This window comes from Poecilia reticulata, chromosome 7 (genome assembly GCF_904066995.2).
Source record: "Poecilia reticulata chromosome 7, P_reticulata-male-v2, whole genome shotgun sequence".
Taxonomy (NCBI): Eukaryota; Metazoa; Chordata; class Actinopteri; order Cyprinodontiformes; family Poeciliidae; genus Poecilia; species Poecilia reticulata.
In genome coordinates, this window is record NC_088836.1 from 34,003,800 (window position 1) to 34,021,654 (window position 17,855).

At 44.9% G+C, this 17,855-nt stretch overlaps 1 protein-coding gene across 6 annotated transcripts in view; it reads left to right on the plus strand.

Annotated features, from left to right (window-relative positions):
* The window catches only part of LOC103468055 (neural cell adhesion molecule L1.1-like), a 50,008-nt gene that overhangs the window by 23,692 nt on the left and 8,461 nt on the right, over positions 1 to 17,855 (plus strand). For all 6 annotated transcript variants that reach the window (XM_081609414.1, XM_008414890.3, XM_008414893.3 and 3 more), the window contains 18 exons: positions 827 to 929; positions 2,519 to 2,697; positions 2,814 to 2,936; positions 3,509 to 3,679; positions 4,290 to 4,404; positions 7,062 to 7,246; positions 7,832 to 7,975; positions 9,324 to 9,467; positions 9,550 to 9,661; positions 11,024 to 11,184; positions 11,347 to 11,500; positions 12,987 to 13,123; positions 13,350 to 13,451; positions 13,863 to 14,069; positions 14,538 to 14,608; positions 14,686 to 14,911; positions 16,043 to 16,149; positions 16,970 to 17,234. In XM_081609414.1, the coding sequence (XP_081465540.1) occupies positions 827 to 929; positions 2,519 to 2,697; positions 2,814 to 2,936; positions 3,509 to 3,679; positions 4,290 to 4,404; positions 7,062 to 7,246; positions 7,832 to 7,975; positions 9,324 to 9,467; positions 9,550 to 9,661; positions 11,024 to 11,184; positions 11,347 to 11,500; positions 12,987 to 13,123; positions 13,350 to 13,451; positions 13,863 to 14,069; positions 14,538 to 14,608; positions 14,686 to 14,911; positions 16,043 to 16,149; positions 16,970 to 17,234 (2,706 nt within the window). The remainder of the gene's footprint in view (positions 1 to 826; positions 930 to 2,518; positions 2,698 to 2,813; positions 2,937 to 3,508; positions 3,680 to 4,289; positions 4,405 to 7,061; positions 7,247 to 7,831; positions 7,976 to 9,323; positions 9,468 to 9,549; positions 9,662 to 11,023; positions 11,185 to 11,346; positions 11,501 to 12,986; positions 13,124 to 13,349; positions 13,452 to 13,862; positions 14,070 to 14,537; positions 14,609 to 14,685; positions 14,912 to 16,042; positions 16,150 to 16,969; positions 17,235 to 17,855) is intronic.

The following is a 17,855-nucleotide window of genomic DNA, read 5'->3' on the forward strand; positions in this document are numbered from 1 at the left end:
TAATCATGTTTGTACATGTTAAAGGTTTCATAAAACACAAACTGTTTTCCAGTTCAGCACACTGTAAAACGTTTCAGCCGGTTTAGTTGTGTTACTAACTTCTGCTCTTTAAGTCAAATAAATATGGAAAAGTTTAGATTTTGAGCTTTAATGTGAGTTTGTGAAAGATAAACTTACAGTATAAGTTGTGTTAACGTTTCATTAATGTTGTTTTATCTCCAGGATTTGGGAAATCGAGGATTTTTAAGTTAAAATCGGAATAATTCAACGTTCTGATCTGGGATGGATGATCAATATCAAATGTATTTATAAATCAGATTTAAACAGTCAAACAGACATCAGTAATTAAACTACTTACAATAAAAAGAAAACAAAATTACAAAGACTTAAATGCCGTCTTAGACTCCCTGGACTATGAATTAATACATTTTTCTATCTATTTTAATAATTTACACTTTAATTTTTCGGCTGCTGTCAGATGTTTAATTTGTTTTTTACTGTTTGGTTTATTTTATGTTTATTTTCTACTCTGCAGCTGATATAACATCCAGTTATTGTCTCTGTCATGTCTGCTTTGCAAAAAAAACATCAATAAATATAAAATGAAAAAATAAAAATGGGTCTTAAAAACCTTAAATCATCTGACCTTTTCACCAGGCCCAGTGTGAGAAGCCGGAGTCTGGATCGGGGAGAATTTAGTGATTATTTGATCTCGTTGAAGATCTTTAACTAAGTTTGAGCCATTTAAGCTTTTTGGAACCAGCTGGATGCTGGGAACCAGCAGCGGTGATATTTGCTCTGATTTGTGCTTTCCTCGTGCTCCCAGCTCAAACGCCTCCCAACCTGACGGTGGTTCCCAAATCGGTGACGGCGTTTACCCGAGACGACGTGGTTCTGACCTGCAGCGCCAGCGGCAGCCCGACCCCGCTGTGAGTGCGCCCGCCCGCCGGCCCGCCTGTGAACGCTAACGCTTCATTTCCTCCCTCTGACATTCAGGTTGCCACGGAAAAAAATACACGCTTAATAAAATCAGAGGTAAACATTTTCCATCTCACTCCGTCGTTGTCTGACGACACTTCCTCTCATTTCATTTGCTCCAGGACTTAACGTCAGAAGAAAACGCTAAAAATAAAAACGACCGATGGAAAAGTTGCAGCGTGGCCGACGCACCGCGACCAGATCCTCGATTATTTCACCGAACATTTGTCAGAAAAACCGTTCTGCCTGGAAAATTATTCCAAACTGGAGCTTTTCTCAGAAATACAACCTGAAGTTTGAAGCCAGCGGGTATTTTAATTTGCTTTCAAAGTTTCTCTGAAGTTAAACCAACTCAGCTGCACATCAACGGGAATCGGGTCTCAGAGACGAGACAGCCTGCTGCCAGCAGGACAGCAGTGGACGGTTCTCAGAAAATAAAATATACTTTTAGAAACAGCTCAGAAGTCAGAAGGGATTAAAAAAGCAAAAGGAGAGTAAAGTATAATCGATTATTTTAGTAATTGATTACTATTCGGATGAAAATTGGTACACTGCAGATTTTTCATTTAACCAATTTAACCTTTTTTTTTTTTTTACACAATATTAAAAATACACTTCAAGATGCAAATAAACACTTTATTAATTTTTTGGATAAGAAAATAAACATTTAATTGCCTAAAATGCAACAGCAGCATTGAGGATGTGAAAAGTTCAGCTGTTTCCGCTTGACTTGCCATCAGCGCAGTAAAGAGCCGATCGGGTGATCATTTTCTATATGATCTGATTAATAATTGATTGTTAAAGGAGCTTAATAAGATTTTTATTTTACAGATTTTGAGCCAGGTGAAGCTGAAACCAGAGGAATTCTGGGTAAAACAGATTTACAGGCTAAGATTTATTTTTAAATCTTAAATTCAAAATCTTTATATCCATCCATCCATTTTCTTGCACCCTTGTCCCTCAGTGGGGTCAGGAGGTGCTGCTGCCTCTCCAGCTAGCGTTCCGGGCGAGAGGCGGGGTCACCTGGACAGGTCACCAGTCTGTCGCAGGGCAACACAGAGACACACAACCACACACACACTCACACCTAGGGGCAATTTAGACAGACCAATTAACCTGACAGTCATGTTTTTGGACTGTGGGAGGAAACCAGAGTACCCGGAGAAAACCCACCATGCACAGGGAGAACATGGAGACTCCATGCAGAAAGACCGGGAATCGAACCCAGAACCTTCTTGCTGCAAGGCAACAGCTCTACCAACTGCACCTCTGTGCAGCCAAAATCGTTATATTATTTGCGAAATTTTTTGCTATCGATTAGTTAATGATTATTTCAATAATCGATTGATCGGATTAGTGCCATCAGCCAGAATACAAACTGTTTCTTTAATCTTTGACAACCATCCGGACACAAACGCCGCTGAATGAGTCGGGTCATCTCGAGTGCTTCCTGTCGCCGCGGTAACCGTTTCCCAGGGAGACTCATCCCTCAGCCTGTGTCTGAACTCTTGTGTTGCTTTCCTCCCTCCTCTGCCTGCAGGATCCGCTGGCTGAAGGACGGGGTCCAGTTCGGCCCAGAGAAGAGCGGTTCCGGAAAGATCAACGCCTCAGAAGACGAAGAAGCGATGGAGCTGGAGTCTTACGCCGGCGTCTACCAATGCTTCGCCTCCAACGACCTGGGCACCGCCATGACGCAGGCCGTGGAGGTCATAGTGGAGCGTGAGTCTCACAGCAGAGATCAGGAGGACCGTTCTGGTTCTGGTTGATCTGGTGCCGACCCAGACCGGGCTAGGCTGTCGGGCTCATTGGATGTCTTCTGGCGTTTTGTGTTTCAGCTTATCCGTTTGTAGCAAAAGAGAACAGACTGGATAAGACGGCGTATGAATCGGAGAGCCTGATCCTGAGCTGTAACCCTCCGAAGAGGTTGACGCCTCCTCAGATCTACTGGATGGGAACCAGTCAGTATCTCCTCCTGTCCACCTCTTTTCTCTCAGCTCAGTTGATAAACCGCTGTTAGGTGAACATCTGTGTGGTTCGCATGAAGGAAAGGTGTCTATTTCATTTGCGGTGAAGTAAAAACCACTTCAACAATTCACCAAACGCAGCTACAAATGAATAAACACGGCATCAGCAAAGGGAAGTGGTCGGTCTCACTGCAACCAGAGGCGTTGCTGATTGGACGATTCCACTCTTGACCTTCGAACCTGAACTTATTCTGGTTTTGGCTCGTTTGCTGAACATGTTAGTGTTACTGGCGATGCAAACGTGACTACGTCTATCCAGGAGTATTCTCAGACAGGTTGTAAATCTCAGCCTTTTCACGGTTTGGGCAGCAGGTGGCGCTGTGGCTGTCTGCCTGCCGATCTAAGCAAAGAGAGCGAATGCCAGAATAACTTACGGTCCTGAAGTCCAACGTGGAGTCGTCCGGTCAGAGATGTCTCAGGCTTTTTTCTTTTTAAATTAGTGGTTGTTGGAGTGGCTTCAGGGCCACCGCAGAAAATGAAGTTTACTTTTATCTGGTTTTCCACAGAGATGCGTCACATTCACCAGAATGACAGAGTGATGATCGGCCTGGACGGAAACCTGTACTTCGCCAACCTCATCAACAGCGACAGCAGAAGCGACTACTACTGCTACGCCCAGTACACTGCAGCCAGGACTATCATCCCTGTGACTGTGGCTAGTCTCACCGTCCTACCCAGTAAGAGCTCACACACACACACACACGCACACACACACACAGAGACACACACACACACACACATATGTTCACTCGCCTGCAGAAGCTGGCACATCTATGGCTACGTTCACACTGCAGCCAAAGAATCTGAATCTGGTCTGCCTATAAATTCGGTCTCAGTTTGATTAAAGTGAACTTTGAGTGCATGTGTGAACGCCAAGCGGACCGGAGAGACCGCTCCACAAGCAGGAAGTGGACTACAGCGCAGGGCATTCTGGGTAAATCCAACCAAAGCTAACGTGCTAGCCTAGCGCTAGCAGCAGAAATGGCTCCTGGTCTTTAGCCTAAAGAGAAATCCTCCAGCCGCTAAAATCCTCCATCTTGTTTCCATCTGGTGAAGAAGGAAGTTGCTCTCAGTGTCTTCAGAGGTTTTTGTGTCGTTTCCTTCAGTGGTTCTTGGTGCAGCGCCCCCACAGGCCAAGAGGGGAACAGGTCTCTCGAAGGGTTTGGTTGGTTTGAGCTGCTGTGGGTTCTCTTTCTCAAACCAACCAAGCAGATGGTGAGGTTTTGGGTCCAATAGAACCGGGTCTACTGGACCATGACCTTATGGATTCTTGTTTTTCTTTCCCAGGTAATGAAGTCGTTCGTGGAAGAAAACCAGATTTGCTCCAACCCCATGGCTCCCACACCGCAGTGCAGGCCCTCAGGGGTCAAAGTGTCACCCTTGAATGTATCCCCAAAGGCCTGTAAGAATCCCAGAATGCTTTGCTGAAGTGTGTGTGAAGTATTTATAAAGTGTGACTGAAAGTTTTGCATCTCTTTTGGTGTCTCTGTATCAACATGGCTGAATCACATAGCTGGCAAACCTGACTGCATGAGGAGGAATTTGGTCTTTTGATTCAAGAGGGTTGAACTTTGGGTTCTTATGCCACCCGGCTGGGTAAAGTGATGGCCGTGTCCTGCTACTCGTAGATTTCTCTCTGGTTCAGCACAGCCAGCTCGTTAGCGTAGCTCTGTAGAGCCGGACTGCAGGTTGTTGAGGAGGTTTCACCATTTGATGCCAGCGTGAAGGACGAGGGACTCACCTTTGGTGAGTCCCTCGTCGGACTATATAGGTATAGACGGTATAGTCCGTCTACTGAATCCGTTCAGCGGTTAATGAACTACCAGCAGGAGTTTAAAGTCTGTTCTCTCAGTGAAGGACTGTAGAACCGGGTGGTATAGAACCAGGTGGTGTAGAACCAGGTGGTGTAGAACCAGGTGGTGTAGAACCAGGTGGTGTAGAACCGGGTGGTATAGAACCAGGTGGTGTAGAACCAGGTGGTGTAGAACCAGGTGGTGTAGAACCGGGTGGTATAGAACCAGGTGGTGTAGAACCAGGTGGTGTAGAACCAGGTGGTATAGAACCAGGTGGTGTAGAACCAGGTGGTGTAGAACCGGGTGGTATAGAACCAGGTGGTGTAGAACCAGGTGGTGTATAACCAGGTGGTGTAAATCTAGGTGGTGTAGAACCAGGTGGTGTAAATCTAGGTGGTGTAGAACCAGGTGGTGTAAATCTAGGTGGTGTAAATCTAGGTGGTGTAGAACCAGGTGGTGTAGAACCAGGTGGTGTAGAACCAGGTGGTGTAGAACCGGGTGGTATAGAACCAGGTGGTGTAGAACCAGGTGGTGTAGAACCAGGTGGTGTAGAACCGGGTGGTGTAAATCTAGGTGGTGTAAATCTAGGTGGTGTAGAACCAGGTGGTGTAGAACCAGGTGGTGTAAATCTAGGTGGTGTAGAACCAGGTGGTGTAAATCTAGGTGGTGTAAATCTAGGTGGTGTAGAACCAGGTGGTGTAGAACCAGGTGGTGTAGAACCAGGTGGTGTAGAACCGGGTGGTATAGAACCAGGTGGTGTAGAACCAGGTGGTGTAGAACCAGGTGGTGTAGAACCGGGTGGTGTAAATCTAGGTGGTGTAAATCTAGGTGGTGTAGAACCAGGTGGTGTAAATCTGGTATAGACAGACTGAATCCATTCAGCGGTTAATGAACTACCAGCAGGAGTTTAAAGTCTGTTCTCTCAGTGAAGGACTGTAAAACCGGGTGGTGTAGAACCGGGTGGTGTAAATCTAGGTGGTGTAGAACCAGTTGGTGTAAATCTAGGTGGTATAGAACGGGGTTATGTAGAACCAGGTGGTGTAGAACCAGGTGGTGTAGAACCGGGTGATGTAGAATCAGGTGATGTAGATCCAGGTGGTGTAGATCCAGGTGGTGTAGAACCAGGTGCTGTAGAACCAGGTGCTGTAGAACCAGGTGGTGTATAACCAGATGGTATAGAACGGGGTTATGTAGAACCAGGTTGTGTAGAACCAGGTGGTGTAGAACCGGGTGGTGTAGAACCAGGTGGTGTAGAACCGGGTGGTGTAAATCTAGGTGGTATAGAACCGGGTGGTATAGAAAGGGGTTATATAGAACCAGGTGGTGTAGAACCAGGTTGTGTAGAACCAGGTGGTGTAGAACCAGGTGGTGTAGAACCGGGTGATGTAGAATCAGGTGGTGTAGATCCAGGTGGTGTAAAACCGGGTGGAGTAGAACCAGGTGGTGTAGAACCAGGTGGTGTAGAACCGGGTGGTGTAGAGCTGGTTAGTGTAGAACCGGGTGGTGTAGAACCGGGTGGTGTAGAACCGGGTGGTGTAGAACCGGGTGGTATAGAACCAGGTGGTGTAGAACCAGCTGGTGTAGAACCGGGTGGTGTAGAGCTGGTTAGTGTAGAACCGGGTGGTGTAGAGCTGGTTAGTGTAGAACCGGGTGGTGTAGAACCGGGTGGTATAGAACCAGGTGGTGTAGAACCAGGTGGTGTAGAACCGGGTGCTGTAGAACCGGGTGGTGTCTCCACCCTCCTGGTTCTACTCAGGTCTCCAGCTGCAGCTTCTGGTTTGTCTTTCTGGTCTCAGACTTTCGTCCTCTGGGCCTGAAATGTTCTGCAGCTGCTAGAAGAACCACTGTGGAACTGAAGGGTCAGGTCAGAGGTCAGAGGTCAGCCTGATGTCTGGTTACCAGCTGTAATAACTGAAGCTGTGCATTGACTCTAGATCTATAACTCTAGATTGTTCCTCTTTAGGTCCAAAGATGATAATTTCAGTTTTGTTTCTGTTCAGATCCACAGATCTGTTCAGTGATTGGACGGTTCAGTGATGTAGAGCTGCGTATCGTCCCCATAGCGATGGCAGCTAATCGCATTTCCTGTTATAACCTGAGCTAGTATAGATATTAAAAAAGAGGGCTCCTGGGATCGAGCCCTGGGGTTCTCCACATGACCCGACGGTCTGCTTCATTCCTGTGATTACCTGCTTTTATTCATATCCGACTCCCGTCGCTGAGCTGATCAGGTCGCTTCGCTTCTTCCCGCCCTGCGTCTCTGCAGGCCGACGCCCTGGGTGGAGTGGCAGAAGACGGACGGTGACCTGAAGACCACGAGCGCCTCGCTGGACAGCTTCGACCGCTGGCTTTACTTCGACAGCATCACCGAGGACGACGACGGCGAGTACCGGTGCAGGGCGCACAACGTCCACGGGAATGCTACGCACTCCTTCACCGTCACCGTGAAAGGTGACAAAGAAACGTTTCAGCAGGTTCAGCGCTCTGACTCCGCATGCCTCAGTCCGAAGGTCAAAGGTGAAAAACGACGATCAGGAGACGAAACAAATATGGTTTGAGTCGAAGAGTTGAAGGAGAAACCGATCAGACATTAATATTTGTATCGGTCCTGATATTGAAAAAGATTCTGGATGCGGTATCGGTGACAACGGGTCGATCTATTTATTCTAGTTCTATGCTTCGTTCTCTGAGCGAGTCGCACCTTCAGAATTAGGTTCATGTTTTTCTTTCTTATGTTAAAACAACATAAGTAAGATATTTGTACACGTGGGCCGGGTTTCGTATTTTTGTGTGAATTATAAACATCCTTCGGCGCGCTTCTTCCCCGACGCCATCTTGGATATTTTCTAAAGCAAAACTCGGAGCGTTTACGTCACGTCGTCACGCAAATGCGTCACAATACGTTGCAGGAGCCGATAAGCAAACGAACTTCTGAGAAACGGTTCTCGATCCTTGTTCACTTATTTTCTAGTTACCAAAGCCTTAAATGCCACTTATTGTGAGTGGTTTATGACGGTAAAGTCTGTGTGCGTCCAGCGGCTCCCTACTGGGTGAAGGAGTTCTCAGACCTGACCCCTGACCCGATGTACGCGCCGGGGGAGACCGTGAGGCTGGACTGCCTGGCCAAGGGGAATCCTGCACCCGCCATCACCTGGAGAATCAACGGCGAGCCGCTCACAGGTGGGACACACCTTCATTTTGTTACTGTAAACCAAGTATTTATCGTTAAAACAACCAAAAACACCAATTTATCTGATCAGTTAGATAAAACTGTAATACTTACAGAGTCATACAGGAAGTTTTCTGAAGGAACAAGAGACCTGAAACGTTTCCTTTCACCCAGTTTCTCTTTAATCGCTTTATCCTGTAATCTAAAGGTCGAGACAAACATTAGAGACGATGTGGCGCCGCTCAGTCTGACTTCTGTCCCGAAGAGCAAAATAAGAGACAGAAACGTTTCAGATAAACGTCCAGAGAGACGCTTCCCCCGGAGAAAATATAAACCTGAAGACACGAAGGGAGAGGGAAAAACTAAAAAACATCAAAATGAAAAGGATGAAACAAAAGTAGACAAAGACAGAAAAGATTTAAAATCTAGAAAAGATGAAGACATTTTTATCTAAGAAGATAAATTAAAGATAACAATGTGTGACATCAGCAAAGAATCCAAGAAAAAACGATGAAATAACAGAAATGAAGAAAAGAAAGAAGCTTCTACAGAAAACTGACCAGAATGAAAAATAAGATGATAAACATTTTATTGTCCATAAAGGGAAATAGTTTGAAATAAGATAAATACAGAAACATGGAGCACAGAAAACAGTTCAGACCGAATTAACAGCAGCATCTAAAAACAAACAGCTAGCACACGAGATAAAAACAACCTGACATGCATGAAAGGTTTCTCTGCCACGGTGACCCAGACCAGGAATGGAGGGCGGAGAAACGATTGTTCAAAACGGGGAATTAGGCAACAAATGGCTCCTGGTGGCAATAATTCAGTCACTAAACAGCAAACGGGGAAAAATAGGAAATAAAGAAGATAGAAAGAAACGTGTCCCGATAAACAATAATTCAGTTAATCACATGAAAAATTAAAAACATCTTAATACTTTCCAGTTGCATGATTTATTGTTTCTGCTAAAAACTGGATGGTAAAAGTCTCCAGACTGGAGTTTTGGCCTCAACTTGAAGAATAATGTTGTTTTCAGTCTTCATAGTTCGTTTTATTTGTTGTTTCTGTTTTTTTATGTATTTATTTAAAATGTCTTTCAGCTCCAGCGTTAATGTTTGTTAGAATTTAAAGTTGATTGATCTTTGAGAATGTGTTCTTGTATTATTATTATTATGCATTTATCTTCATGTTGCCTTAAAATGGTCTCAAAACAACATTATCATTTATCGCGATAACTTCTGGGACCGTTTATGCGACTGTGATTAGAAGTAAAGAGCTGATGCAGCAGGACCAGTTCCCTCCTCATCGTTTCTGCTTCTCTCCTCCTCCGCCATCTTTCTTTCTGCTGGGCAGCGGTGGACGAGGATCCCCGCCGCAGCGTGGCCGGCAGCGCGCTGATCCTGAGGGACGTGGTCCTTTCTGACACGGCCATCTATCAGTGTGAAGCCACCAACGTTCACGGCTCCATCCTGCAGAACATCAACCTGTTTGTCGTCGGTGGGGACGCGTCGCGCTCTGCTGCGTATGAAATCACTGTCATGCTCCAGAGCGCGTGGCTGAGTCTGGTTCTGTCCCGCAGAGCTGCCGCCTCAGATCCTGTCTTCTGATGGGATTGTGTACAAAGTGTTTGAAGGTGGACAAGTCAACATGGACTGTGAGGCGTTTGCTGCTCCCCGGCCTCAGATTACATGGTGAGAAGCACAGAGAATTTAATCTAGAGCAGAATAACTCAGATTAAGGTGAGAATTTAAAGATCTGTAGACCAAAGTGATTCCACACACTGATAATAAGCAAATAAAATGCAACAAATTTGATGACTTTTAGCACCAAATGCAGAACAAACCCAGAGAAAAATACTTAAATAAATGTTGTCAGATTAGTTTCTGGGATTCATATTTGTGGGTTTTAGTTCATGACTGCCAGACATAGTATAAATATATACTACTTAAGTCAAGTCAAAGTTATTTGTGCAGCACACTTTAGCAGGAAGGAAGTTCAAAGTGATAAAAAAAAACAGAAATAATGAAAAAGAAAAACATTAAAGTGGGAGAAAAGTTGTAATGGACAAGAATTCATCTATTTTATAGCTATTAATCAAAGGCAACTCTAAACAAATGGTTTCAGCTGTGGTGGAAACAGCTAACTTTAAAGCTAGCTGCGCTAATGCTAAAGCTTTAATCATATCAATCAAGTTTATTTGTACCGCACATATCAGCAACGAGGCTTTTCAAAGTGCTTTATGTTTTCAAACATCATGAAAACATAAAAATATCATTCACATTTGTTATGCTAATGCTAAAGCGCCACAGTTAACTTTAGTCAGGCTAACGCTACGGCGCTACAGTTAGTTATAACTTTAGTCAGGCTAATGCTACAACGCTATAGTTATAACTTTAGTCAGGCTAATGCTACAGTTAGTTATAACTTTAGTCAGGCTAACGCTAAAGCGCTACAGTTAGTTATAACTTTAGTCAGGCTAATGCTAAAGCGCTACAGTTAGTTATAACTTTAGTCAGGCTAAAGCTAAGGTGCTACAGTTAGTTATAACTCTAGTCAGGCTAATGCTACAGCGCTATAGTTAGTTATAACTTTAGTCAGGCTAATGCTACAACGCTACAGTTAATTATAACTTTAGTCAGGCTAATGCTAAAGCGCTACAGTTAGTTATAACTTTAGTCAGGCTAACGCTACAATGCTACAGTTAATTATAACATTAGTCAGGCTAATGCTAAAGCGCTACAGTTATAACTTTAGTCAGGCTAATGCTAAAGCGCTACAGTTAGTTATAACTTTAGTCAGGCTAATGCTAAAACGCTACAGTTAGTTATAACTTTAGTCAGGCTAATGCTAAAGCGCTACAGTTATAACTTTAGTCAGGCTAATGCTAAAGCGCTACAGTTAGTTATAACTTTAGTCAGGCTAATGCTAAAGCGCTACAGTTATAACTTTAGTCAGGCTAATGCTAAAGCGCTACAGTTAGTTATAACTTTAGTCAGGCTGATGCTACAGCAGCGTCTTTTATCATAACGAACAGCCTGATTTTCTGTGTTTAGGCTGCGTGAGGACGCCGTTTCTCTGCTGTTGGATAATCGCGTTTCCTTATTCACCAATGGGACGGTTCAACTGGTCAACGTCACCCATGAGGACAGCGGCGCCTACATCTGCTCTGTTGACAACACCAACATCTCCATCACCGCTAACCTGGAAGTCTTCAGTGAGGGAGTTTTCAGCTTTCTTCTCCTTTTTATTGCTGTTTATGTCATATTTATTCACTTTTATGCTCTTATGAATATAAAACTATCTCTCTTGTGATTAAAGGTGATTTGATAAATTTCCCAAATAAAACTTTTCGGCCTCTGGTTCCTCTCTCTTCCAGATCGAACTGTGATTCTTATAGGTCCGCAGGACGTTGACGTTGACCGGGGACAAACTGCTTACCTGCACTGTCACTTCTACAAAGATCCTCGGCTGCGGGCCAACGTCCAGTGGAAAAAGGACGAACGGGACCTGAACTTCCCAATGCCTAACAAGTAAACGCCCACAAACCCGAACAACATGCATGAAAACAGGCAGCAAACTGGTTCTGCTGAGGGGAAGGCCGTCCAGAATCTGGGTTATTTCAGAGTTTTCATCCAGCCATGTTTATCAGGCTCTGGTTGTTTGTAAGGCTGAGCAATATGAATGAAAAACGCATCACAATATAAGCGTTTCGTATCGGTCAGTATTAATAATTATTGATACGGACTGAAAACCTGGCAGAGTGATACATCCTGTTTTCTCTCCAAGCTGTTCTTTAGTTCTAAGCAGTTATAAAAACTTAAGCTGCTGTTGTGGAAGTTACGCGCCAGGTTGTTGCTAGGCAACCAAAGAGTCAGTGGGTTAGTTGAAGCCACTCGACTGGTTCAGCTGGCTGTGAGAGGTTGAGCGGCTGAAGTCTTTCCTCTGCCTACCTTTCCCAAAACGCTGCGCAGTTCTGCATTGGGCTTCGGTGAATATTAGATGTTATTTTTACACCCAGAAATTTGGCGCATGCTACGTTCAAACTGAAGACTGTTCTTTAGGTGTTATTGATTTAGTCCAGTGCTCCACGGCAAAGGGAAAAAACAACACAGAAAAACCATTAAAGAATAACTCAGAACCACTCGGATTCTTCTCTTTCTCACTCTGTCTCGGCTACGCTACTCGGTCTTGTTGCCATAGCAACGGTCCACTAGTGCATCAGGATTCAACACCAAAAAACACTCAAACATTTCCCACACAAAGAGCAGAACATTCAGTCGGTTACAGCTGTGTGTTTTTAATGTTTGTGAGTATAAATAAGAGTAGATTAGCTACCACTGCTATTAGCTAATCCCTCCCGACCCCACTGAGGGACAAGGGTGTGAGAAGATGGATGGATGGATGGATGGATGGATGGATGGATGGATGGATGGATGGATGGATGGATGGATGGATGGATGGATGGATGGATGGATGGATGGATGGATGGATGGATGGATGGATGGATGGATGGATGGAAGGATGGATGGATGGATGGATGCTATTAGCTAAGCTAACACAGAGGTGGTTGACTAGTTAATTTAGTTATGTTGCCTTTGGTAACGGATTCCACATCCCATCTCCATGTTGCGGTTTCCATAGTCAAGCTAGCATAACTGAACTACTTCCCTTCCCCTCGCTGTTTTTTTTTCTTCCTGAACTTGTTATCCAGTTGTAGTGTTGAGGATTAGCTGCTAAGCGCTGCTTTTTCTTTTATATATCACGGATACATTTAATATTTATCTCTTTAAGTTGATAATTTACAGCTAAAACCGATGCTAGTCGCTGTTAGCCAGCAGCTGTTTGTCCTCAGGAAGCTCGGGGCGGGATCTTTTGTGTGTGACATCATGTTGCAGCATGTCTATATGTTTAATAGTCTGTCAGACGTATCTATTGATACTGATAACGTCTGTAGAGATTTATATTGTTATTGATTTATCGTCCATCTGTTTGATATTTGCATTGTTTTTTCTGTAGGTCCAGGTACAATCTCCTCAGGAATCACACGTTACAAGTGAAAAAGGTCCAGCAAAACGACACAGGCAGGTTTTCCTGTGAGGTCCGAACGGACCCGGTGGGCCAGGTGTCGGTGGCCCACCGGGTCACGGTGTTAGGTAAGGAAGTCGGTTTATTTTAGCTTATTAAAACGACGTCGATCATTCCTGATGAGAAGTAAAACTGGTTGAACATCCAGAATGTGGTCAAGGTTCCTGGTTGTGAACCCAGCAGTGAACTCACCCAAAGTTTGCTTTTAAAATTAAAATAAATCGCTGAAAGCTCCAAGCTAAGATTCATGGTGAAGATGTGAACTTCTAACTGGAACCACTTTTGGGCCCGCAGCTCCACCGGACCCCCCCAGCTCTGTATCGCTGGCCCCCATGAAGGACTACAGCGCCACCCTCAGCTGGATCCCAGGATCTTCGCACAACAGACCCATAACAGGTAGAGAGGCAGGAAAAGCTCAGACGCATCTGTTGGGTTTGGATTTCTGGAAAAAGTCACCTGAGCTTCACTTCACCGGATTATCAAACCGGAAACTCAAACAGAGTTCGGTTTTTTTCTTTATTTTCCTTCCTACGTTTTTGGCGTAGCGTCGTGTTAAAATGCAACAGCGCCTCCTGTGGTCACAGAATGTGGTGCAACAGGTGTGAAATTTTGGTCTTGTAGATGTTCACACACTGGCTAGTGACGCAACACAAGAAAGCTTAAAACATGGAGGAAAACTTCCATCTTCCACCGTTGTTTGTCAGAATGGTATCTAGGTTAATCTGTCATGTAAGACTAACGGGCTCATATTTCCAGATTAACCGAGCGTTCAGCGTCGTCGCTTACGGCCCGAGTTTCTGCCCCCAGAGTTCATCGTTGAAGCCGAGGAGAAGCCGCAGTCGGACGGCGGCGCCGCGGCGTGGAGGCACTGGACGACGGCTCCTGGAGACTTCAGGCTCTTGCAGCTCAGCCTGCAGCCTTTCTGCTGGTACCGCTTCAGGGTCGCCGCCGTCAACCAACTGGGCCGGAGCAAAGCCAGCGAGCCCACCAGGCCGCACAGCACTCCGGCTGCAGGTGACACCTGGGCTGAGTACTTTGAGGAGTATTTCTGCTACGCTGTACTGTTCACTTCTACTTTAGTAACTTCACTATGAGGCATCTTTACTCCTCCTGCGGTGAAATTTATGGATTTTCTTCCCACTGGATGGAAAATCAAACATGTTTTGACCAAAAAGTTTCTTAATGAAATAAATTGATTTGTTATTTTTTGTTACTTATATGAATTATAGTAATTTGGTCATTAAAACACCAAAATTTCCACTTAACTTTATGTTTTGGTCCATATGATGATGCAATTTTTAGATAGAAAATTATTTGATCAGTTACTTGATTTGACTTTTCACCAAACACTGTCTGGACTCATTTTCTGGAGATCTGTCATTTTTACTTGAGTAAAAAACGTGTTGAAGTGTTTCTGGGTCAGTACTGCAGCCGGGTCTTCGGGAAACGAGTTGAAGTGAAAGCCCTCATGTTTTCCCGCAGCGCCGCGTTCGAACCCCACGAATGTTCGCAGCAACTCCACCGAGCCGGGCGTCCTGCTCATCACCTGGGACGTGAGTGGCTCAGCGCTTCGCTTCCACACAGGAAACGCTTCCAGACTTTAACCGAATCCGTCGGCTTCCCTCCGCAGGAGATGGATAAACGCCTCCACAACGGCCAGGACTTCCGGTACCGGGTGCACTGGCGGGAGGCCGACGGCAGAAACGCGGAGTGGAACTGGGCCGACGCCAAGTCTCCGCCGTTCGCGGTGAACGACACGGGAACCTTCACGCCGTTTGAGATCAAAGTCCAGGCTGTCAACGCCATCGAGTCAGGCCCGGCTGCCGAGGCAAAGACTGGACACTCCGGCGAGGACAGTACGTCTCCTGATTATTTATTCATCAGTCAGGAAGTTCAGCTTTCAAACTCCAGACTGACGGTTATGATGCACCTTTAAAATTCACATTTTTGACCTCAGTTTGAGATTATTCTTCAAATTTTGTAGAAAAATAAATATTCTGATGTCTTTTTAACCATAACTCAGTTTCAGTTTATTTATACAGTATCAGTTAATAACAAACAGGTGCCGGCTGTAGGCGATCAGTTTGCTTCTGCCCCCTAGTGGTGGCAGGGAGGCACAGCAGGTGGAAAACACATCCATCCATCCATCCATTTTCTTACACTCTTGTCCCTCAGTGGGTTCAGGAGGTGCTGGTGCCTCTCCAGCTAACGTTCAGGGCGAGAGGTGGGGTCACCTGGACAGGTCACCTGGACAGGTCGCCAGTCTGTCGCAGGGACACAGAGACACACAACCCTGCACACACACACTCACACCTAGGGGCAATTTGAAGAGGCCAATTAACCTGACAGTCATGTTTTTGGACTGTGGGAGGAAACCGGAGTACCTGGAGAAAACCCACCATGCACAGGGAGAACATGGAGACTCCATGCAGAAAGACCGGAGCCGGGAATCAAACCCAGAACCTTCTTGCTGCAAGGCAGCAGCTCTACCAACTGCGCCACTGTGCAGCCCGTGGGAAAAACAGTCGTGGTTATTTACAGCCTTTTTTTTATTACAACCACAAACTGAAAGTATGAAGCAAAGGCTGTTGGAAACTTTTGTAAATGTGATCTTTAGTTTATAAAACAAAAAAGTTTCCACATTGTCATAATAAGGTATTTATGTAGAATTATTAGAAAGTGTGGATACTGTATGTCATTAAATTCCTGAAGAAATACAGTAAAATGTGTGGTTTTAGACAGAAAAAAGTCAAATTTAAAGCAGTATAAATACTGTCACTGTTCCTCCTCACACTCAGTGCTGGTTGTTTATGCTGATATTAAACTGTTAAAAGCGTCGAGGAAAGAATCAATGTTCAATCAGTGCAAGATTACATCATTTATTTATTACAATATGTTTTCTTTGGCACCCCTCTCAGGATTATCAGTGTCCTCCACTTCAGACTGTCAAAATAAAAGCCTCCTTGTCCATCTTCTTCTCCTTGCAGAGCCGGAGGAGCCGCCCACCGGCGTGGCCCTCAGCGTGATGAACAGCACCGTCAGAGTGACGTGGAACGAAGCGCAGAACGTCCGCGGCCACCTGCTGGGCTACAGGGTACACCTCCTTACAACGTCCTGGAATATCCTGGAACATCCTGGAGAACGTTTCCCTCCAGACGGAGAGCTGCTTCCATGCAGAAACAGAAACCTCTAAAAAGTGCAAATATCTCAGAACATGAAATACGACAAAACTAATTTATTACTAACTTACGTATTTAAAGTCATTAATGCCTTCGTCCTGACTAATTTGATGCTGGTGGATTAAAAGATTAAGTATTATCTGTACCACTGACACCAAAGTATAATTTCTTAAAATGCTCAACAAACTCATTAGATTTTTTATTTTTGATATTACACATTTTTATGTTGCAGTTCTCATAAAATTATGACTTTATTCTGGGAATATTATGATTTTTTTCTTGTAATGTTACAAGAAAGCATTTTTGTAATTAAAAATGAAGTCTTAGCCTGGCTCTAGTTCCTTGTCACAGAATTGCTCTGACTTCAAAGTTAAATGGAAGCCATGAAACGCGTTTGTCAAACAAAATGGCCGCCTTCGGCGCGCTGGCGTCACTCTGCTCGATGGAAACCCAACGAGTGCGTTGGTGGAAAAAAAATCCTGGTTCCCAGAAATGTAATCTTCCAAAACTAAAAGCTGAACTGATCAATGAAGCTGATTTGTTTCTCTGCAGTGGAAACGAGAGGAAAACATTTGGCGAGTTTCTGTGTTTCTGCAGGGTGGGAGGTAACTGGTGGACCCTTCCTCACTGGTTCCCCAGGACATTTGAACCAATAAACCCAGTTGGTTTAGATTGTGAAATCCAGGTGGGGACTCCAGTAAGGCTGTCATCATCTTTCTTCTTCTTCTTCTTCAGCTGTACTTCAGGAGGCTGGGATCCTCCAGCGGACGGGACAGGAGGTCTCTGGGAAAACACCACCGCACGGCGGAGAAACACCGACTGGAGCCACACAAACTGGCGAACAGGAACAACTGGGTGGAGGTGGTCGATGGCGCCAAGACGACCGCTGACGTTACTGGTCTGCGTCTGTTCTCCCAGTACGAACTGGAGCTCACCGCCTTCAACAGCAAAGGGGAGAGCCCTCGCTCCTCACCGGTGCGCTTCAACACGCCAGAGGGAGGTGAGGCGACGCTTAGGTGATAAATCCACTTGGTCTGATTGGCTGCTGCTCTGCAAAAACACACAGTTTGAGTTTTAAAGGGAACTAGAATGCAAAACTCTCCTTTTGCACATTTTTATTCTTCCATTTGGGTTTCTGCTGTTTCTACAAACAGCCTCGACTCAAAGTTCAAACAGCACTTAGAAAAACTACTCTGTCACTTTGTGGCAGTAAGTTCATGTTTTCTGGTTTCAAAAAGCTTCAGACTGTGATGTCACAAGTCCCACAGTTCCACTGTTACCTAGCAACCGCAGAAAATCCCAGACTGTTACCCAGCAACCCCAGTGGAACTCCACCTGTTACCTAGCAACCAAAGCAGAGCTCCAGTTCAGTCGGTTGGTTCTGCCGCTGTATGCGCTGTACAATGGCTGCTGGAAAGGACAAGAGTTTTCACTGCAAAAACACAAAATCTTGCCAAGTATTTTTGTTCTAATTTCTAGTGTAAATATCTTGGTACCCTTAAAACAAGTCAAAACTAACTAACAGGGGACTTTTCAGCAAAAAGCAGTAGCTTGTTTTGAGCCTTTTATATTCATGAAAATGGTTTAATTACAAGTGAAATAATCTGCCCGTGGAACTAGA